General features: G+C 39.9%; 2 protein-coding genes across 20 annotated transcripts in view; one reads left to right on the top strand and one right to left on the bottom strand.

Moving 5' to 3' along the window:
• Positions 1–22,162, top strand: part of STAU1 (staufen double-stranded RNA binding protein 1) — a 57,198-nt gene extending 35,036 nt beyond the window's left edge. For 16 of the 19 annotated variants that reach the window (XM_037811073.1, XM_037811080.1, XM_037811076.1 and 13 more), the window contains 8 exons: positions 12,884–13,117; positions 14,312–14,455; positions 16,259–16,405; positions 17,731–17,806; positions 18,006–18,325; positions 18,877–18,999; positions 19,932–20,017; positions 20,571–22,162. In XM_037811073.1, coding sequence (XP_037667001.1) covers positions 12,884–13,117; positions 14,312–14,455; positions 16,259–16,405; positions 17,731–17,806; positions 18,006–18,325; positions 18,877–18,999; positions 19,932–20,017; positions 20,571–20,586 — 1,146 coding nt within the window. In that variant the 3' untranslated portion in view covers positions 20,587–22,162. The remainder of the gene's footprint in view (positions 1–12,883; positions 13,118–14,311; positions 14,456–16,258; positions 16,406–17,730; positions 17,807–18,005; positions 18,326–18,876; positions 19,000–19,931; positions 20,018–20,570) is intronic. The other 3 variants (XM_037811075.1, XM_037811078.1, XM_037811088.1) reach the window with 1 other exon arrangement.
• Positions 5,417–11,908, bottom strand: LOC119515960 (60S ribosomal protein L7a-like). The gene is made up of 2 exons (XM_037812196.1): positions 11,887–11,908; positions 5,417–6,249 (listed from the first exon to the last, which is right to left on the bottom strand). The coding sequence occupies exons 1-2, from the start codon at positions 11,906–11,908 to the stop codon at positions 5,417–5,419; spliced, it is 855 nt and encodes a 284-aa protein (XP_037668124.1).
• Positions 22,163–22,519: the final 357 nt, after the last annotated feature.

Raw genomic sequence — 22,519 nt, 5'->3', positions numbered from 1 at the left:
GCTATAGAACAAATTTCAAAGAATGTTACGGGTTACGGCTCTACCATGTCAGTTATTTCCTTCTAGCTATTCTAATACCCTATATAAAAAAATATTTATGTAAAGATTGATTGTTCATAATCCTTTGTTAAATCCTGTCTTGTCTATTGCTACCCCTCTCTCTCATTTGATCACTTTGTCAATCTTTGGGGAACCACCCTAATTTGTACATATTGAAAAGGGTTGTTGACATTATGGGGAAGAGGGGTGCATCTGGTTGATGTTCTTGAAGAGGCTGTTGCCTCTGGGTTTTGGGACTTATCTGGCATAGGAACACTGGAGAATTTAAGTTTTTGAAAAATAATCTTAGTGAAACTTTTATAGAGTCTCACATAGGGACCTGGGTGTTCGTAAGTATTTTTGGGACTACTGTTGATTAGGGTTTGGCTAACTGTGGCCATTTGGAATATCTAGCTGGGGCTTGCATCAGAGTAACCTCCAGGATAGCCCCTCAACTCTATTGGGAATCTCTTAGCCACTGAAACCTTATTTTGTTACCTTTTTCTCCCCTTTTTGGTCAAGAAGGCATTCTCAAAGGGGAGGATTTTGTTTTGTTTTGTTTTACTTTTTTTTAAAATTCAGTTTTATTGAGATATATTCACATACCATACAGTCATCCATGGTGTACAATCATCTGTTCACAGTACCATCTTATAGTTGTGCATTCATCACTCCAGTCTATTTTTGAACATTTTTCATACACCAGAAAGAATAAGAATAAAAAATAAAAAAAGAACACCCAAATCACCCCCCCCATCCCCCCCAATTTTTTATTTGGGTTTTGTCCCCATTTTTCTACTTATCCATCCATACACTGGATAAAGGGAGTGCGATCTGCAGGGTTTTCACAATCACGCTGTTACCCCTTGTAAGCTACATTGTTATACAATAGTCTTCAAGAGCCAAGGCTACTGGGTTGGAGTTTGGTACATTCAGGTATTTTCTTCTAGCTACTCCAATATATTAAAACCTATATTGGTTTTAATATAGGTTATCTCTATAGTGCGTAAGAATGTCCCCCAGAGTGACCTCTCAACTCCATAAGAATTCTCTCAGTCACTGAAGCTTTATTTCGTTTCATTTTGCATCCCCTTTTGGTCAAGAAGATGTTCTCAATCCCACAATGCCGGGTCCAGATTCTTCCCTGGGAGTCATATCCTGCGTTGCCAGGGAGATTTACACCCCTGGGAGTCAGGTCCCACGGAGCGGGGAAGGCAGCGAGATCACCCGCCAAGGTGGCTTAGTTACAGAGGGAGGGCCACATCTGACCAACAAAGAGGCACTCGGGGAGACTCTTAGGCACAATTATAAGCAGGGTTAGCCTCTCCTTGCAGCAACAGGTTTCACAGGGGCGAGCCCCAAGACAGAAGGCTCAGTACATCAAGCCGTCAGTCAAAGGGGAGGATTTTTAAAGTTTTCCTTGATGGTCTAATACATTGCCAAATTCTTAGCAAATTACTTATTTTAATGTATGTGCTTGATTATCCAAGGTTGTACTTTGATATACAGTGTATGTTTCTTTCTAAGTTCTTCCATCTTTCAAAGAATATTTAGGATTCAAAAGATCTTTAAACTTTGATCATACATTATTACTTCATGCAAATGTAATTTGAGCTAGGAGGTCTGCTTAAAATAGTTAAGTGGTCCATAATGTCTTTTAGCTTATTTTTTTTAAAAGCCTATCTAAAGTTTATTATCTTATAAATCTTTAATTTTGTAGCATTTTTTAGTTATAGGTGACTGCTATAAATTTCATGTCTGACCCCAAATTTCTTTTTTTTTTTAATTTTTATTTTATTTTATTTTTTTTTTTTTTAATTCAGTTTTATTGAAATATATTCACAAACCATACAGTCATCCATGGTATACAATCAAATGTTCACAGTATGATCATATAGTTATGCGTTCATCACCACAATCTATTTCTGAACATTTTCCTTACATCAGAAAGAATCAGAATAAGAATAAAAAATAAAAGTGAAAAGAGAATACCCAAACCATCCCCCCATCCCACCCTATTTGTCATTTAGTTTTTACTCCCATTTTTCTACTGATTTTTTTTTCAATTTTTTAACTTTGTTTATCAAAAAATTAAAAACAAACAGGCAAACAACAACCAAAAAAACCCCACAACATTTCAAGCAAAGCAATGGATTAAGGAAAACAAATAACCTAAAATAACTACTTTGCTTCCAATATGTTCCTACCATACCCCAAGAAAATTAATAAACCCTGTCCAAACAGAGGAGTAAGAAAAACAAATAATCTAAAATAACTACATTGCTTCCAACATGTTCCTGCCATACCCCAAGAAAATTAATAAACCATGTCCAAACAAAGGAATAAGAGAAAAAAAAACCTAAAATAACTCTATTGCTTCCAACATGATCTTACTATATCCAAGAAAGTTTACAAACCATAATCATTCCTGAGCATTCCCATAACATTGAGATTACCCTCCATAGTTTATCTGTTCTTATTAGATTATCATTCCCCCTCCACTAATTGGTATCTCTAGGTCCCCTACATTCTACAGTATAAAACATTGTACCTTTTTCACAGAATTCACATTAGTGGTAACATACAATATCTCTCTTTTTGTGCCTGGCTTATTTTGCTCAGCATTATGTCTTTTTTTTTTTTTTTTTAAATCTTCATTTTATTGAGATATATTCATATACCACGCAGTCATACAAAACAAATCGTACTTTCGATTGTTCACAGTACCATTACATAGTTGTACATTCATCACCCAAATCAATCCCTGACACCTTCATTAGCACACACACAAGAATAACAAGAATAATAATTAGAGTGAAAAAGAGCAATTGAAGTAAAAAAGAACACTGGGTACCTTTGTCTGTTTGTTTCCTTCCCCTATTTTTCTACTCATCCATCCATAAACTAGACAAAGTGGAGTGTGGTCCTTATGGCTTTCCCAATCCCATTGTCACCCCTCATAAGCTACATTTTTATACAACTGTCTTCGAGATTCATGGGTTCTGGGTTGTAGTTTGATAGTTTCAGGTATCCACCACCAGCTACCCCAATTCTTTAGAACCTAAAAAGGGTTGTCTAAAGTATGCGTAAGAGTGCCCACCAGAGTGACCTCTCGGCTCCTTTTGGATTCTCTCTGCCACTGAAGCTTATTTCATTTCCTTTCACATCCCCCTTTTTGACCCCAAATTTCATGGCTGACTTTCATACATTCTATACTTTCCCCTGTTATGTGCTAGCACACTGAATTGCCTCAGCATCCAATTCCATCAACTGAGTAATGATGATGTCTGACCTAAAACATGGTGCTGTTTGCCTGTGTGCCATGGGGCAAAGGTGGGGGTGGAGGGTTGTACTTGCATTATAGGGCTAGCCTACTGTAAGGATTCTCCTTGTTTCTCTCCATCCATCCCTCCATCCCTACTCCAACCTGGCAAGCAAGACCAAGTTTATATCCTTGTGCCTTCTGGCTTGCATGGCTGGTTCTGTGAGCCTCCAGATAGATCTTCTCACCTGGCCCTATATCCCTTCCAACCTGGCTACCCTCTGTTCCTCTGTTGAAAAGTGTGTTAGGGAGAGATGAGACAGGGACATAAAGCAAGGGCTAGTTGTTAGGTGGGATCTTCACCACAAGAAGTCATGCGGTCTGCCTGGGCTCCTGTTGTAGGAAAGGGAAGAAATGTTCCTTTACTCACCCTGCTGTGGGATTGGCATGGCATAGATTGGAGGTTTAATGATTGGAAAGAGGGATGGCAAAGTTGCTGAAGGGGGAGATGCATGGCTCACAGGTCACCTCAGAGTCACGGAGATGACTGCTGGGGCCAGGGTCCTGGATCCTTGTGAAATTTGTCACCCACTTCCACTAGTTGCTGCCAGTTTGGTGAGGGGTTGCTGTTTTCTGTTTTTGCTCTGCGGGATTTGGGAGCCAGATTTGGGTGCATTTCTGAGGAAGCACTCTAAAATCAGTCCACAGGTGCCTGTGCAAGCTGGGGTCTTCCGATGCTCCTTGACTTTTGTAGGGCGGTAAAGGCCACCATGCCAAGGTTCCTCCTATTTTCCTCTCAGGAGTACTGCATGGCTGTTCCTTTGGCTGACTTATTTTTTTAATTCAATTGGAAATTTTGAAAAATTTCAAATCTTCGAAAAAGTTGCAAGAATAGTACAGCAAATACCACATAGCCACCAATGGTTAACATTTGCCTTTTCTTTCTCTGTAAATGTAGGTATTATTCTCTTTTCTGTTTCTGTACTTACTCTGAGTCACGTGAGAGTTAGAGTTGCACATATGCCCTTTGACTCCTAATACTTCAGCATGTATATGTTAAGAGCAAGGACATTCTCTTACCACAATCCCTAATTGACAAATACAGGAAATTTAACATTGCTACAATACTGTTATATAATGTACTTTCTATATTCCCATTTTGCCAATTGTCTCAGTGATAGATATCCTTTATAGAAAACTTTCCCTGTTCTAGTGTCCATAGAGGATCATACATTGCGTTTAGTTAACACATTTCTTTAGTTTCCTTTAATCTGCAACAGTTCCTCAACCTTTCTTTGTCTTTCATGACACTGATGTTTTTAAAGGTCAGTTTTGTAGAATGGCTCTCAGTTGGGGAGTTTGTCTGATTGTTTCCTCATGATGAGATTCAGGTTATGTGTTTTTTGACGGGAATACCACAGAAGTAATGTTGGTCCTTCTCAGAGCATCACGTGAAATCCTTCTGTCCTGGGGTTGGTGACATTAACTTTGTTGGTTTCTTTGTCCCACACCAGATTACGCCAATCTAAAACATCTTTCATTCCCTTTGTTTCTGTGCCCCCACAGGTTAATTTACATACAGTAAAATCACCCTTTTTAAGTGTACAGTTCAGTGTATTTGATAAATTTATATAGTTGTGTAAGAACCACCACAATCAAGATATAGAACATCTTTCATCTCAGATGTTTGCCCCCCTTCCCTGTGTCCTTTGAATTCAATCCTTTCCCCACATCCCCAGTCCTTAGCAAACACTGGTCTAATTCCTGCCCCTGTTGTTTTGCCCAATATTACATAAATGGAGTCAGAGAGTATATTGCGTTTGTCTGGCTTTTACTTAGTATAACGGACACTTTGAGCCAATCATGTTATTTCATGTATCAGTAGTTCTTTTTTTATTGCTGAGTAATACTCCATTATAAGGACATACCACCACTTGTTTATTCATTTACCAGTTGAAGATGGTTTGAGTTGTATTTCCTTGTTTGGCGATTATGAATAAAGCTGCCATAAAAATTTATCTACATTCTTGTAGACAAGTTTTCATTTCTTTTTTTTTTTTCTCTGGTTGAAGGAGAACTTGTATTTTTATGTACAGAAAAGTCAACTGTGTACATTTAACCCAGTTTAGTGGCAAGTTCTTTAGCTTTTGCCTTCTCCAACTTGGCAATGTGAACCACAGGTTTTGGACCCAGGACATTGCCTCCCCAGTGATGGCAGATCTCATCGTATCTGTTGTCATAATTGGTCCTAATAGCTTCCACCAGCTTAGCTAGTGCTCCTTTGTCTTCCGAGTTGACCTGTGTGAAGGCAACAGTGGTGCAGGTCTTTCTGTGGACGAGGCGTCCCAGCCTGGCCTTCCCCTTGATGATGCAGTAGGGGACCTCCATTTTGTGATACAAGGCAGGCAGGAGGACAGCCAGCTCAATGGGGTCCACGTCATGTGCCATCATCACCAGCTGGGCCTTCTTGTTTTCCACTAAGGTGGTGACAGTGTTCACCCTTGCTCGGAGTACAAGCGGTCTCTTCGTGGGGACATCCCCTTTGCCAGCAGCTTTCTTCTCATCCCTGGCCAACAGCCTCTGCTTCTTCTCATGCTTTGTCTCTGGTCTGTACTTGTGGGCCAGCTTAAGCAGCTGAGTAGCTGTCTGGCGGTCCAAGGCCTGGGTGAACTGGTTGATGGTGGGGGGCACTTTCAGCCACTTGTAGAAGATGGCCCTTTGCCACTGCAGCCGGATGTAGTGGGGCCATTTGACAAAGCGGGTGAGGTCCCTTTTGGGCTGGATGTCCTGTCCAATGCCTAAATTCTTGGGCCTTTTCTCAAACAGAGAATTTACCACCTTTTTGGCCTCCTGCTTCTTCACAACAGCAGGGGCTGGGGCCACCTTTTTCCCCTTCGCCCTTCTTTCCTTTCGGCATCTTGGGCGGTGGGGCGAGAGCTCATTTCTCTCTGAGGTAAATACATGGGAGTGGGTTTGCTGGGTTGCGTGATAATACTGTTTAACTTTATAAGAAGCTGCCAAATGTTTTCCAAGCTAAATGTGTCTTTTTACATTCCCACAAACAATGTGTGAGAGTTCTTGTTTGCTGTCCATCTTCTCCAACACTTTGTGTTGCCAGTCTTTTATTTTAGTCTTTCTAGTAGGTGTGTAGTTCTGTCTCGTAAGGTTTTAATTTTCATTTCCATGGAGACCAATAATGTTGAGCATCTTTTCGTGAGCTTACTTTCCATCTGTATATCTTCTTTGGTGAAATGCCTGTTCATATTTTTTGCTAAATTTTTAATTGAGTTGTCTCTTTCTCTTTTTTAATATAGAAGTTGTGGGTTTACAGAAAAATCATGCACCAAATACAGAGTTCCCATATATACCCCCTCACACGCCTGTTAACACTTTGCGTTAGTGCAGTACCTTTGTTACAATTGATGAAAAAATATTGCTATAATTATTACTATTGACTATGGTCCATAGTTTACATTAGGGTTTGCTATTTGTTGTACAGTCCTTTTTTTTTTGATTGTAAGTCTAGTAACATATATATAACCTAAAATTTCATCTTTTAACCGTATTCAAATATATAATTTATTGGTGTTAATTACATTCACATTGTTGTGCTGTCACCACCATTCATTACCAAAACCCTTCCATTGCCCTAAACAGAAATTCTTTACCAATTATGCATTAATTCCCCATTCTCTACCCTGACCCAGTCCCTAGTAACTTGTACCTTACTTTCTGACTCTGTGAATTTGCTTATTCTAATTATTTCATATCAGTGAGATCATACAATATTTGTCCTTTTGTGTCTGGCTTATTTCACTCAACATGATGCATTTTTAATTTTTTTCTTTTTTCCTTTGTTAGAGAAGTTGTGGGTTAACAGAACAATCATGCATAAAATACAAGATTCCCATATACCAGCCTACCACCACCACCACCTTGCATTGGTGTGAAACATTTGTTACAATTGGTAATAACACATTTTTATAATTGTACTGTTATTTAAAGTCTATGGTTTAACTTAGGGTTCACTGTGTAGTGTAGTTCCATGGATTTTTTTTTTAATTTTTATTGTTACCATATATAAAATCTAACATTTCCTGTTTTAATCATATTCATACTGTTAATTGCATTCACAAAGTTGTGCTACCATCACCACCATCCCTTTCCAAAACATTTCCATCATTCCAAATAGAAACCCTGTACATTTTAAGCCTTAACTTCCCATTCTCTGTCCCCACTCTGTCCCCTAGTAACCTATATTCTAGATTCTGACTCTGAGTTTGCATATTCTAATTATTTGAAATCAGTGAGATCATATCATATTTGTCCTTTTGTGTCTGGCTTATTTCAACTCAACATGATGTATTCAGGGTCCATCCATGTTGTCGCATGTTTCAGGACTTCATTCCTTTTTATGGCTGAATAACATTCCATTGTATGTATATACCACATTTTGTTTATTCATTCATCAGTTGATGGACACTTGGGTTGTTTCCGTCTTTTGGCATTTGTGAATATTGTTGCTATGAACATCGGTGTGCAAATACCTTTTCGAGCCCCCGCTTTCGATTCTTTTGTGTATATACCTAGAGGTGAGATTGCTGGGTCATATGGTAGTTCTAAACTGAACTTTCTGAGGAACTGCCAAACTGTCTTCCACAGGGGCTGCACCATTTTACGTTGCCACCAACAATAAATGAGTGTTCCTATTTCTCCATATCCACTCCAACGCTTGTTATTTTATTTTATTTTATTTTTTAATGGCAGCCATTCTAATGGGTGTGAAACGGTATCTCATTGTGGTTTTGACTTGCAATTCCCTGATAGCCAGTGATGTTGAGCATCTTTTCATCTGCTTTCTGGCCATTTGTATATCTTCTCTGGAGAGATGTCTATTCAAGTCTTTTGCCCATTTATAAATTGGGTTGTTTGTCTTTTTGTTGTTAAGTCGAAGGAATTCTTTATATATACTGGATGTTAATTCTTTATCAGATTTGTGGTTTCCAAATATTTTCTTCTATCACGTAGGTTGTTTTTTTTTTCTTTCATGGTAAAGTCCTTTGAGGAACAAAAGTTTTTGATTTTGATGAGGTCCCATTTATCTTTTTTATTTTGTTGCTTGCTCTTTGGGTGTAAAGTATAAGAAACCATTGCTTAATATAAGGTCCAGAAGCAGCTTCTAGGGGTTTGATAGTTCTAGCTCTTACATTTAGGTCTTTGATCCATTTTTAGTTGATTTTTGTGTATAGAGTGAGATAGGGGTCCACCTCCCCTCTTTTTTTTTTTTTTTTTCGGCAAATGGAGGTCTGTTTGTCCCAGCATCATTTGTTGAAGAGACTATTCTTTCCAGGTGAGTGATCTTTGCCATCTTGCCAAAAATTATTTGGCCATAAATGTGAGGGTTGATTTCTGAGCTCTCAATTTGATTCCATTGGCCTATATATCTGTCCATGTGCCAGTACCATGCTGTTTGCATTACTGTGGCCTAGTAGTAAGTTTTAAGCTCAGGAAGTTTGAGTCTTCCAACTTAATTCTTCTTTTTCAAGAAGGCTTTAACTATTTGGGGCGCCTTACCCTTCCATATAAATATGATGATTGGCTTTTCCATTTCTGCTAAGAAGGTTGGTGGAATTTTGATTGGGATTGCATTGAATCTATAAATTGCTTTGGGTAGTATTGACATTTTTTTTTAATTCAGTTTTGTTGAAATATATTCATATATCATACAGTAGTCATCCATGGTATACAATCAGCTGTTCACAGTACGATCATATAGTTATGCATTCATCACCACAATCTATTTCTGAACATTTTCCTTACATCAGAAAGAATCAGAATCAGAATAAAAAATAAAATTAAAAAAGAATACCCAAACCATCCCCCCCATCCCACCCTATTTGTCATTTAGTTTTTGTCCCCACTTTTCTACCCATCCATCCACACACTAGACAAAGGGAGTGTGATCCACAGGGCCTTCACAATCACATTGTCACCCCTTGTAATTTATATTATTATACAGTTGTCTTCAGGAGTCCAGACTACTGGGTTGGAGTTTGGTAGTTTCAGGTATTTACTTCTAACTATTCCATAGTATTGACATTTTAACCATGTTTAGTCTTCCAATCCATGAACACAGAATATCCTTCTATTTATTCAGGTCTACTTTATTTTCTTTTAGCAATGTGTTGTAGTTTTCTGTGTACAAGTCCTTTTACATCCTTGCTTAGATTTATTCCTAGATATATTCTTTTAGTTGCTATTGTGGAATGGAATTTTTTTCTTGATTCCTTGTTCTAATTGTTCATTGCTTATGTATGACTGATTTTAGGATGTTGATGTACCCCTTTGCTGAATTCATTTTTTAGGTGTAAGAACTTTGTTTTGGATTTTTCAGGATTTTCTGTATATAGGATCATATCATCTGCAAATAGGGAAAATTTCACTTCTTCCTTTCCTCCTTGGATGCCTTTTATTTCTTTTTCTTGCCTAGTTGCTCTTGCTAGAACTTCTTCCATTGTTGAATAACAGTGGTGACAGTGGGCATCCTTGTCTTGTCCCTGATCTCAGAGGGAAAGCTTTCAGTCTTTCACCATTAAGAAGGATGTTTACCTGTGGGCTTCTCATTTATCCCCTTTATCGTATTGAGGAATGTTCCTTCTGTTCCTAGTGCTCTAAGTATGTTAATCAAGAAAGGGTGTTTTATTTTGTCAAATGCCTTTTCTGTGTCAATTGAGATGATCGTGTGTGTGTGTGTTTTTCCTTCATTCTGTTAATGTGGTATATTACATTAATAGATTTTCTGCCTCCATGGTGTCTGATGAGAAATCAGCATTTAGTTTTATTTGGCTTCCCTTGTATATGATGAATCACTTTTATCTTGCTGCTTTCAGAATTTTCTCCTTCTCTTTGCCATTTGACAGTCTAGATAATATTTGTCTTGGAGTGGGTCTATTTGGATTTATTCTGTTTGGAGTACGTTGGGCTTCTTGGATTTGCATATTTATGTCTTTTATAAGGATTGGGAAAATGTCAGTCATTATTTCCTCGAATATTCTTCCTGACCCTTTTCCCTTCTCTTTTCCTCCTGGGACACCCATGATGTGTATGTTTGTGCACTTTGTGTTGTCCTCATTTCCCTGAGACCCTGCTCAAAATTTTCCATTTTTTTCTCCTCAAAATTTTCCATTTTTCCCCAATTTTTTTCTCCATGTCTGTTCGAATTCGGTTGCTGTTTTCTAGTTCACCAATTCTTTCTTCTGCCTCTTCAAATTTCCTGTTGTGTCTAGTATATTTTTAATTTTATCTACAGTGTCTTTCATTTCTATAATATCTTATTTTTCTATGCATTCTTTCAAATTCTTTATGTACTCCTAGTGTCTTCTTAATATCTTTTATCTCCTTTTTGTAAAAATTTTTTCCTTTTTTTTCTTTTAATTTAAAGTTTCATTCATACACTATACAATCCATTCTCAGTGAAGAGTCAGTGGCTTTTGGTATAATCACATAGTTCTCATTCACCACCTCTTCTGGTTTGCTAAAGCCGCTGGAATGCAAAATAACAGAAATGGATTGACTTTTACAATTGGGGTTTATTAGTTCACAAACTTACAGTTCTAAGGCCATGAAAATGTCCCATTTAAGGCATCCACTGGATGATACCTTCTTTAAAGAAAGGCTGATGGCCTCTGGGGTTCCTCTCTCACATGGGAAGGCACATGGCCAGTCTGCTGGGCCTCCTCCAGAGTTAGCTTCTCATTTCCATTGCTTTCTCCAAAATGTCTCTAGGCTTCTGTCTTAGCATCTCTCTCTTGGCTCCTGAGTGTCCTTGCTTGTTTCTCCCAGGGCGTTTTTCTCTAAGTGTGTAGGGGTCATCGCTTAGCTTCTCTGGGGCAAACAGTGGATTTCATCTCTTAGCTTCTCTCCTGGTTCTGGTTTCAATGGCTATCTCCAGAATGTCTCTCTGTTTGCATTTCCAAGCATCTGGGTCTCAGCGCTGAGCTCTCTCTCTCTCCCTGAGCACTCTTAAGGCCTCCAGTAAACTAATTAAGACCCACCTTGAATGGGCTGGGGTAACATTTCCATGGAAATAATCTAATCAAAAGGTTCCATCCACTCTAGGTCTGCCCCCACAAGAGTGGATTAAAAGAACATAGTCTTTTTTGGGGTCCATAACAGATTCAAACTAGCACACCACCACGTCAATATGAGAACATTCTTGTTTCTCCAAAGGAAAAAAAAATCCCATACTCCTTATATCCCCATGTTATGGTATTTAGCTTTGGTATAGTGCCTTTGTTACAATTAATGAAAGCATATTACAATGTTACTGTTAACTATAGACCTTAGTTTGCATTAATTGTATTTTTTCACATATACTACCCTATTATTAACAACTTGTGATAGTGATCTGTTTGTTCTAGTTCATATAAGAACTTTCTTATATTTGTACAATTTACCACTGTCACCGTCCTTCTAGGTTGCGCTAAGTTATTCGGTCCCGGTTTTTATCCTCTAGCTTTCCTTCTGGTGGTGTACACGAACTTGTCCTTTCTCTTTCCGTACTCACACTCAGCTTTGTTACTTACGCTTAAAGTATTGTGCTGCCATCACACAGTATTGTGCTATCCATTTCCAAACCTTTACAGTCAACCTTATTGAACATACTGTACAACTCCCCTACCCTACTGCCTCCCACAGCACCAAGCAACCCCAAATCTACTTTTTGTCTCCATAGATTTCATTATTCTGGATTTTCATTAGTGGAATAAAATATACTATGTAGGCTTTGTGACTGACTGCTTGCACTTAGCAAGCGCAATGATTGTAACATATCAGTACTTCATTTCTTTTTATGTCTGAATACTTTTCCGTTGTATTGATATACCACATTTTGTTTCTACCTCTTGGCTGTTGTGGATAGTGCTTCCTTAAACATCCATGTACAAGTTTTTGAGGGAAATATGTTTTATTTCTCTTGGATATATGCCTTGGAGTAGAATTGCTGAGTCATATGGTAACTCTTTAATCATTTGAGGAACTGCCAGACTGTTTTCCAAAGCAGCTGCACCATTTTACATTCCCAAGCAGCCAGTAATAAGCTGCTTGTCTGGAAGCTCAGAGCAGATATTAAATTTGAAATCTGTGCTGCAATTATTTCTGAGCTCTTCTGAGCCAACTTCCTTTTGAAATCTGTGCTGCAATTATTTCTGAGCTCTTCTGAGCCAACTTCCTTTTTGCCACTTCCTTTAGTAGATCGCACTAAACTCAGGATAGTCTGTGACCCTGGGGGGATGTGAGCCTTTCTGATGAGGGGGAGACAATAGAAAATGTTTCCCTGTTCCAGGCCTAACCTGAGAGTGAAGTATTTTCTTTGAGCTTGTTAGACCTAAGAACATTAAGAAATTTGAAAAGCAGTAAGAAAGGGAGGCATTACTCAGAATTATCACTGTTGCCTTTTATCAATCCTGTTCTTTTAATGGGTCTTTTCCTTAACACTGCTCACCTTGTGTTTCATGTGAAGGGCAGGATGCTAACCAGTGTGCGCTACAGCTTTTACTATGTGTCTATCATGCTTTCACTCAGTCGTTCCCTCTAAAACAGGTTGCCCGGGAAAGTGGCCCACCCCATATGAAGAGCTTTGTGACCAAGGTGTCGGTTGGGGGGTTCATAGGGGAAGGTGAAGGGAAGAGCAAGAAGATTTCAAAGAAGAATGCTGCTATAGCTGTTCTTGAGGAGCTGAAGAAGTTACCTCCCCTGCCAGCAGTTGAGCGAGTGAAACCCAGGATCAAAAAGAAAACAAAACCCTCCATAGTCAAGGTAAGATCCTTTGTGAACGGAGAGAGTGTTTTCCTGTAGATATATTGTGGGGTGGGGGTGGGGCTGAGGTAGGTGGTTGCTGACCCCTTAAGGAAAGGGACCAACATTCAGTGTTCATGTGCCAGGCCTGTTAGACGCTACGGATGCCCCCTTATTTAGTTCTCACAGGAGACACAGTTTAGGTAAAGATGAGCCTGAGACCCAGTTCAGAAGGACCTGCAAATGTACTCACATGTCTGTGTGCTCATCGCGGCCCCTGATTATCACAGTGAGGAGGTGGGTGGGACCCAAGTGTCCATCCACGGGGAGAATGGTTGAACCATGGGAACTCCTTATTGCCCACTGTGCTATTCTGAAAGTGGGGAGAGGCCTGTGAGGAAAGCTGTCCATGGCAGCACAGGTAGGAGTGAGAGTTTTTACCATACACCTCCTTTTTCTTCTGGATTTTTGAGCCATGCCAATGGACCTATTTAAAAAATTATATTGATCCCTGCCCCTACTTCCCAAAAGAGGCAGGATTCCATTGGGGGCATTAATTAATTCTTTGATGTGTTCTTTCATGATTTTCAATACAGTTTCATGCTATGTCAAGACCCCAGTTTTTTCTTACACACAGCATACTGTATCTACTTTTGCAGTTTCCTTTTTTTCACTTACTATGTCCTGGAAACCATTCATTCGTGGATTGTGTGAGGATTCCTGGGCGCTCAGGGTGGCTGGCAGAAGTACCTGTGGAATTCTTAGGTTCTTCTTTCCATGTGGAGTCAGCTTTAAGGAACTTTTTTTTTTAATGGCTTCTGGATTTCGGGTCATTGTTTAAAAAGCTGGAAGGCCATCTTATTATCCAGACTTTTGGGGAGTTTTAGGATAGTGTTTTCTGTTTTTCTCTCTCTCTTTATTCATTGTCACGTGTTGGAATTTGTTGTTCCACTTTAAAAGCAGACATTACAGTGATGTTTGCCTGGTCATCGTGAAATGCTGATGTTGGTTTGCTAAGACCTTAAATCACTTCAGAGCAATCACAAAAAATCGTAAAGTTGTCTTGTGATTAAGAAAAGTTTAAAAAAAGATCTGGTTAATTCTGAGTCATTAGAACAATATAAAAGCAGTCTCCCTCATGTTCTGATCTCTGAAATGGCAAGCTCTTTTCTGTGGATAACATGACAAACTGTGTTCACGGTATTTGTTCCTCAGTTACAGACAAGCCCAGAATATGGCCAGGGGATGAACCCCATTAGCCGACTGGCCCAGATCCAGCAAGCGAAAAAGGAGAAGGAGCCGGAGTACGTGCTTCTCACAGAGCGAGGCCTCCCTCGCCGCAGGGAGTTTGTGATGCAGGTGGGTCGGTGTGGACGGAGGGTCCTTCCTCCGGCCGCGGTGAGTCTTTGGGTCGGTTGAGGTCCAGTGGCCTGATGCCTTCTCAGGAAGTCAGGTGCAGGGTGTTGGCCTAGAGGGGCACTCCCTGCCACCAGGCTTTACCATTATTAATGCCATGTCATTCGTGGTATGTTGGTGACTTAAAAACATATACTTGTCAGCACACCACAGGTACTCCTGTATCAGGAGGTGGGAATTTGGACATGTGGTACCGCAGTTTAGAAGAGTGCCAGGTAGGAGAATTATAGGTGAATTTTTCTCTTCATTACATCTCCTTGAAAATTTATGGTACTGTTCTTTTTGAAAGATAAATTTTACAGTTATTATGGAAGAATCTATTCCCTCCTCCTTTCAATCCTTGTGTAGCGTCTGGCCCTTCCTTAGATTAGGAGTGACACTTAGATTAGTTCAGAGTATTTCTCCTTGTACTTAGCTTTTTAAACAAAGTTACTTCACATGGGCATTTAAATTTAATTGTGATTTTAATTTAATAGTGCCTTCTGGTGAAAAACAGAACACTTAATTCTAATGTAGCACTTAACAATTCATAAAGCACCATCACTTATCTAGCGTGTTTCACCTACTCAGTTAGAAGGTAGAAAAAAAATGGTGGCCTCTCCATTCCACACATGAGGAAATTGCACCTTGCCAAGAGGATCAGTAACTTGTCCAAGATCACACGGCTGGTAGGTGGCTGAGTCACAATTCAATCCTAGGCCACTCTGAGTGGCCAGAGATGGTTTTCCTTGGCTTTCTCCATCTTTTAGCACAGGGCTTTTGGTTTTAGCTGCCAAGTACCTGTGATGAAGACCATTTTGGAGGAGAGTTTAAGCAGTGGTGGACCAGAATATGTTTAACAGCCAGCTCTGGAGGGGCATGACAGGGAGGATGTGTGTGTGCACGCGCACACATGCGTCTGTGTATGTCTGTACATATTATATATACATATGTATGTTATAAATTTTAACGATAAGGATGTGTAACACAATTTGCAGATAATAGTGTATAATACCCTTTATTGTAAATTCCAACCTCTGTAACTTCACTGTGACTCTATTGCCAACAACAGTATTATACAATCAGACTGCACATAAATGCTACGTTTCTATCCAATTCACAGAGAAGTCGCTCATGTCATTGACTATTGTAGTTCCAGCATGGATATTCGTTGATACTTTTGTTTATGTTAACAAGTAATATAAAAGTAAAACAACAAAGATGTGTTGAGACTTCACTTACTTGTTAACAATATGAACAACTTCTCTGCTGAATTGGATAATTATTGTCAAATACTGGTAGAATGTTGCAAAATTTTTTATACTAGTCACAGTGTAATAGCTGCAAACTTAGAAATATGTCAGGTTTAATCTGTTATTAACCATTTCTCCATCACTTTCTTAAGTTTAGAATAAGTCTAGAGGAGACAATCAACAAAACAACTTAAGCCCTGATAGGTAGCATGTGCCAATTTCTGCTGTGTCCTCACTCCCTCTATGGCCAATTTCAAGTAAGGAAGAGCTGTACCATAGCACACTGTTACGTAGTATTTCCACCATACAAATATGGTAGTTGTAAGGAATTTTGAGAGCATAGATTATAGTAAATGTAGTTTAAATTAGGAAGTGAGCCAGCTCCATTGCACCATTGTAAAGCCATCTAGTTTCTCACTATTGCTGTTTTTTTTTTGCTAACACATCAGTTACTGACTGGTCTTTACTCTGAAAGTTTAAGCACACTGGCCTGTATTCTGACTTCTTTATGCAGGTGAAGGTTGGAAACCACACTGCAGAAGGAACGGGCACCAATAAGAAAGTGGCCAAACGCAATGCAGCCGAGAATATGCTGGAGATCCTTGGTTTTAAAGTTCCACAGGCTCAGCCCACCAAACCAGCACTCAAATCAGAGGAGAAGGTGATGGCTTGTGGTTCTTTATCCTTGCTCTCTAATTGCAAGATGACCATCTTCTCATCTCATCCCAGGGGACTCTGACACCTCCAGGGACAAGCTTCAGGGCAGGGCTTCATCCTCTTGGCAGTAACACAGTCCTGCTGAGCAGCGGCTTTTCCATTTAGACCATTGTACTGTGGTCAGAGGGGAGTCAGATGTCATGTGGCTCCAAGCATGGCTCTGGGTTAAATTGTTTTAATATCTTTGTGGTCTGGGGATGCTTTGCTGGAGGATAGCTTGCTTTTCTCCCTTTGTAAGATAATGGGTAATTGGGCTTGAAATAAACAAGTATGTGATTCTATCATTTGCTCTTAAAATGAAACCCGCATAAAAAATTCCTAAACCTTAGTCTTTCATTAGTTACGGAGCAGGCTAAGATTTTTCTGGGACTGTGAGACTGTGTGATCAATTAGAGTCATATCCAAATCCATCGTTTAGATTTAGGATTTCTCTTATGTGAATTGAATACCAGACGAATATAATCTTACAGTGAAATTTTCAGTTCTGCCAAGATTGGCAAGCAGTACCCCCTGCAAAAGCCTTTACAGACCTCCTCACTTCCAGTCACTGGATGGTCTTGTTGGGAAAAACCTAAAAATACTGGGACTGCTTCATTCTTGTCTGCTAGTTGTATCAGCAGTGAGAAGTGGCATCAGTTGTGGCCACATAGTTTGTAACTGGGACCCCAAACACTCATCATAGCATCTGCATAGATCCTGAACTTGGCTTTTGGGGTTTCCATTCCAAAATCTTATAGAACATTCATAAATCCCCTCACCTTGTTACTTTTTAGAAAGTAGATCTTACATTTGACAAAATTTTTTATCTAGTAATATTCCTCCTCCCCCCAAGTGTTATCTTTCGAAGTGTTTTTACCTTATTTTTAAACTGGATGTTAGTTCTCAGAAATATTCTTGGTTTCTTTGGCTTCAGTCTGAAGGCTTCTTCCCCCACCTTGGTAGCTTTACCAATCCACCATCTTCTGGTTCAACATTTCCCGTCTTCCTGTGATGTAGAGGGGAGGCTCAGCATTAATTGTTTAGTGCACTTGCTTGGCTGGCATGGACGAGAGTGCATGTTGGGTAAAAAATGTGGATTCTACCTGTGTGGCTAACCAACCCAGTGGTCAGGTTTGGGGTTAGGGTTTTTCTGCTGGTTGCCTCTTCATATTTCAAAATTTTAAAACCAAAGATTGTTGCTGGTGGGGGTTTGTGTAGTTTTAGACAGCAGGAGCTAATATTTTTATGGTTTGATTTCTGCTCATGGCCTTATTTTATTTTTTTTTTAAGACACCAATAAAGAAACCAGGAGATGGAAGAAAAGTAACCTTTTTTGAACCTGGCTCTGGGGATGAAAATGGAACTAGTAAGTGTGATTTCTTACCTCTGTGAAATGGGATTCTGCGATGTGCCTGGTGCCTGAGGAGCAGCAGGTGCCAAGTGCTCACCTCTGTATCATTTCCATGCCCTTGTATGTACCGGGGAGAGGGCCAGAGTGGGGTTTTAGAATGTCTCTGCAGGCTGTGGATGTGGATTTGTGTTTACTTATTTATGTGTCTCCCTAGGTAATAAAGAGGATGAGTTTAGGATGCCTTATCTTAGTCATCAGCAGTTGCCTGCTGGAATTCTTCCCATGGTGCCTGAGGTTGCCCAGGCTGTAGGAGTCAGCCAAGGACATCACACCAAAGATTTTGCCAGGGCAGCTCCGAATCCTGCTAAGGCCACAGTAACTGCCATGATAGCCCGTGAATTGTTGTATGGGGGCACCTCGCCCACAGCCGAGACCATTTTAAAGAATAGCATCTCTTCAGGCCATGTACCCCACGGACCTCTCACGAGACCCTCTGAGCAATTGGACTATCTTTCCAGAGTCCAGGGATTCCAGGTAACTGTTTGACCCAAGCTGTGGGGTCCGTATCTCAGCGTGGTCATCTTCTCTGGGTTTCTCTCAGAAAATCAGGAGTGCACCTTAGTTTTAAATGAAGTTCTTTGTATTGGGGGAGGGGTGGAAAAAGGGTAGTCCTGGGGATGGAGGGATGGAGAATCTTTTCCTTTGGTAATGAAATTGAAAAAAACCAAGCCATCCATAAAATCAAAGCCTCCAATCTAATAGTAATTATAAATTTGGATTTTAAAGGAAACAAATACATTTTTCTTTCTCCCTGGTGGGGAGAGGATATGACTTCTCCCAGACCAAGGGCCTTGAGTGGATTCCAGAGGCTCAGGACCCGCTCTCCTGCCTGTACCCCTCGGTGGAGGTGTCCTCTGGCAATCTGTCATGCCACCCGGGTGGGTGTTGGTGTGGCCGCAGTCCGGCTGAGACGGGGGAGAGGGAAGTGCGATCTCCTGCCTGCTGGGCCAGGCCACAGCCACAAGCCCTCATTCTTTACCTCTTCCTCCCTCATTCCTTACCCTGTCCTCACTTTTCTCCCTCAGGTTGAATACAAAGACTTCCCCAAAAACAACAAGAATGAGTTTGTATCTCTTATCAATTGCTCCTCTCAGCCGCCTCTCATCAGCCATGGCATTGGGAAGGATGTGGAGTCCTGCCATGATATGGTAGGTGACCCCCACGGGGCGGCCTGGCCTCTGCCAGGAGGCCCTTGGCTTAAGGGTCAGCGAGTTCAGCTGCATGGTTGTTTGGGGCCTTGGCTCGCTTCAGCTTGTTACTGGCCTCAGGAAAATAGGAAAAGGATTTTCCCATAGACTTTAGAACAGTTGATTGTTTTACATATTTTATTTTTCTGTAGACTTTTAGTTTATTGGATTGATTTCTCATTCTGTTTATAAGCACTCATCAGCTTTGGCCAGCCTTTCCCTTTACTTCTCCATGCTGAGATGGAGGATCCACTTGAATCCTGGAACTCACTCTGATAATTGTACTTAGTTACCAGAACAAGGAATTGCAGGTCCTAGTTCTGGCAGTTGTGGAAAGTTCCCTGTTTGGGTATTCTGTTGGGATGAAATTATTGTCAGAAATACTAACACTGAGAAAAGGAACTGATTAAATTAATTCGTCTAAATAAAACTATGGTTTATTCACCTGATGGAAGGTAATACAGTCCATCAATTTATGCCTCGGACGATAGTGTAATAACAAGAAAAATACGTGATAGATTTTTGTTTTAAAGCAGGATATAAAATTTGTACAAAAAAATAAAAAAAATGTGTACAGTCTGGTTAATGCAAAGTTAAATATCTAGAAGGAAATGTATAATAAGGAGTGGTTGTGATTCATAGAGGTAACCATGAATAATATTTATTTAAATAAATTTTCTTTACAAACACCCTATACCCACCCAACTTTTCTTTTTTTATTTGCATTTCAAATTTAAAAGTAATCAGACATTACAGAAAAGGGTTATTTAGTGGGAAAAGTTACTGCCTGTTCTGTTGGGCAACAGGGAAACCACTGGCCTCCCTATTCAGTGTATTACACTGTAGTTCCAAGCAGTGGCTGCGGTTTTACTTTTCTTTCCATCCCCAACTAGGCTGCACTGAACATTTTAAAGTTGCTGTCTGAGTTGGACCAACAAAGTACAGAGATGCCAAGAACAGGAAACGGACCAATGTCTGTGTGAGTGCCCTCGTTTACACAGAAAGGCATTGCTTTTTCCTCCTTTACGTTAAATTCAAACTTGACTGCTTGATTTAGCTAAATACCTGATGAGTTGCTTTTGGTCCCTTTCACCTGTTTTAGGGAGGAGAAAACTACTTTTTAAAAAATAACATTATTTAGTTTTGAATAGGCAATACACTTACATAGTTCAAAAATCACAACGCAGTGACAAATCTTGCCCTCATGTGGTCTCCATCCATCCCATTCTCCCCATCTCCCCATAGATCACATTTTCTTGTTTATCCTTCCTGTATATTTTTTTATGCAAATATTAATATTTTCCCTTATTTTCTTCCCTTTTTTTCTCCAGAGGTAATATACTGTATACACATTCTCTCTTTTTTTCACTTCACAGTAGAACCTGGGAAAGCTTCACTTTAGTACGGTTATAAACTGGGGCCCAGTATTATTGGACTTTGCAGTGTTTGCTCATTTCTTTTCTTTTCTAATATGGGCTTGATTATCTTAATTTACAAAACTGGTGTCGTAATCATTTTTTTCTCCCTTAAAGGTGTGGGAGGTGCTGAACCTTTTCTGGCCATGAACCATTATAAATTCCCAACATATATACTGAAAACATTGAAACTGCTTTGAAAATTTGGAATTTCTGATACCTCCAGTGGGCTGAGAGACACAGTGGATGATGAACTGGAGAAAACAGTGGTGATGCAGATGGGAACACAGGAGGCGGCTGTGGCTGGGTTTGAATGTGTTGGTGGTTTTTTATGATGGGACCCGAGGAGAGAGTGCCAGCGGGGAACTAGCAGTCTCCACGCAGAACAGCCTGCGGGGAAGGAGCTGCTGAGCAAGGTGGGGCCACCAGTCTCCTGCCTGCTTCCCAGCAAGTCCACGCCCCAGTGCACCTCATTGCTTGGTCTTTTGTTGTTGTTTTTGGCTGTGTGAAAGAAGAAACAGAAAACAGAAAGCATGACCCTCTTCTCAAACTGGCTAACTTAACACTTTGGGATAAACACTGGACAACCACACCAGAAAGAGGCCTTAGACTGGCCCCAAACCTGAAAGCACCAGAGAAAATCAAATGCTTCCTACTCAGTGTAACCTGACCTTTCTAGAGTGCTACGCCCCCACCACCCCAAGTACCCACACCATAACCACTGCTTTCTCTTCCAACAGTGACACGTATTCTTAGTTCCATTATTTTCTTTTGATTGAAATGACACTATATAAAATTTTTATTTGAAAGTTTCTCAATTGTATCTAGGTACATAGCACAGTTTAGAAACTTATTTGAGGCTGACGTTACCAGTAATCTAACCGGCAAAGATCATATCCATGTGTATGTGGTTATACATTTTTATTTTATTGGACTAACCCAGGAACATTTCAGTGATGCAATTTGTGGGCTCTCTGGTTTAGCAGAAACAGTCTTGGACTTCTCAGATGAAGTCTCCCATAGTTGTATAAATTGACAATTTTGGAATTTTAAACTTTAAATGATCATTTGGTTCCTTTTCTATTTTATTTTTATTTTGGTTAATGCAACAGGATTTAAACAAGTGAACTTTGATTTTATTTTAAAGATTATTAAAAAAATTGTGTGTATATGCATATGGCTCTTCAGGATATGTAGCTTTCATTACACTACAGGATATGATCTCCATGTAGTAGACATAAAATTGCAGATTGATTTTCCTTGAGTGCTTTATACTGTTAATTACATCTCCATGTAGGGCTGAAAACAATGACCTATGTTTATCTATAAAACTGTGTTGCTTTTGATGCTGTGTGCACACAGAATTGTGTGCAGTAGGGGTCTGCATATGGTCCACGTAAAAAGCACGGTAGCCTTGCAAGTTAAGTACTGCTTTGATTCATTGTTTACGCTGGAAACTTTTTCTCCCCATGGAATGTAAGTAAAACTTAGTGTTTGTCACCAATAAATGGTAATACTAAATTTTTTTTTTGTTAATTTATTCTTAAATGCCACTACTGCTAGATTGCTCCCCTCCCAACTGAAACCACCTCTTTTTTTATTTTTAAGAAAAAAAAATTTGTAATGCTTATGATTCCATCTGGGAAAAAATCTGAAGATCTGAAGTAACTTTATATCAAACTATTGATCAATAAACAGCTACTAATGAATGTTTTGGTCATGTTGAGCGGTGACTACAGAAATACCAGAGGATGTGAGAGATGGCAAGGAGGTGTGGTGTGTGGGGGCACAGCCCCAGTGTGAGAGGCATTGGGGACAGTGAGGTTGTTAAGGCACCTGGGTGAGGAGGTCCCTCATCTGAACTGGAATCCGACATCGGAATCCAAAGAAACGACACACAGGAGTGGAAAGCTCTCCCGACACAGCAGGTGCATCTTCCCATGTGAGCTCTGATTGTACCTGAGCATCCAGCAACACCAGGGAGGAGGACACATGAGGCACTGCTGCCTTTTATCCTGGCAGAGGGGTGAGTGGGTTGTTTTTGGTTTTGAATTTTAGAAGAACCG

Source organism: Choloepus didactylus, chromosome 19 (assembly GCF_015220235.1).
Source record: "Choloepus didactylus isolate mChoDid1 chromosome 19, mChoDid1.pri, whole genome shotgun sequence".
Lineage (NCBI taxonomy): Eukaryota > Metazoa > Chordata > Mammalia > Pilosa > Megalonychidae > Choloepus > Choloepus didactylus.
This window is presented reverse-complemented; position numbering and strand designations above follow the sequence as displayed.

Excerpts from the sequence above, each read along its gene's own strand:
- LOC119515960 (XM_037812196.1), bottom strand. The coding sequence starts at position 11,908 with ATGGCAGCACAATACTTTAAGC. Across the intron at positions 6,250-11,886 it reads GGCAGCACAATACTTTAAGC|AGAGAAATGAGCTCTCGCCC; the intron begins GTAAGTAACAAA and ends TATTTACCTCAG.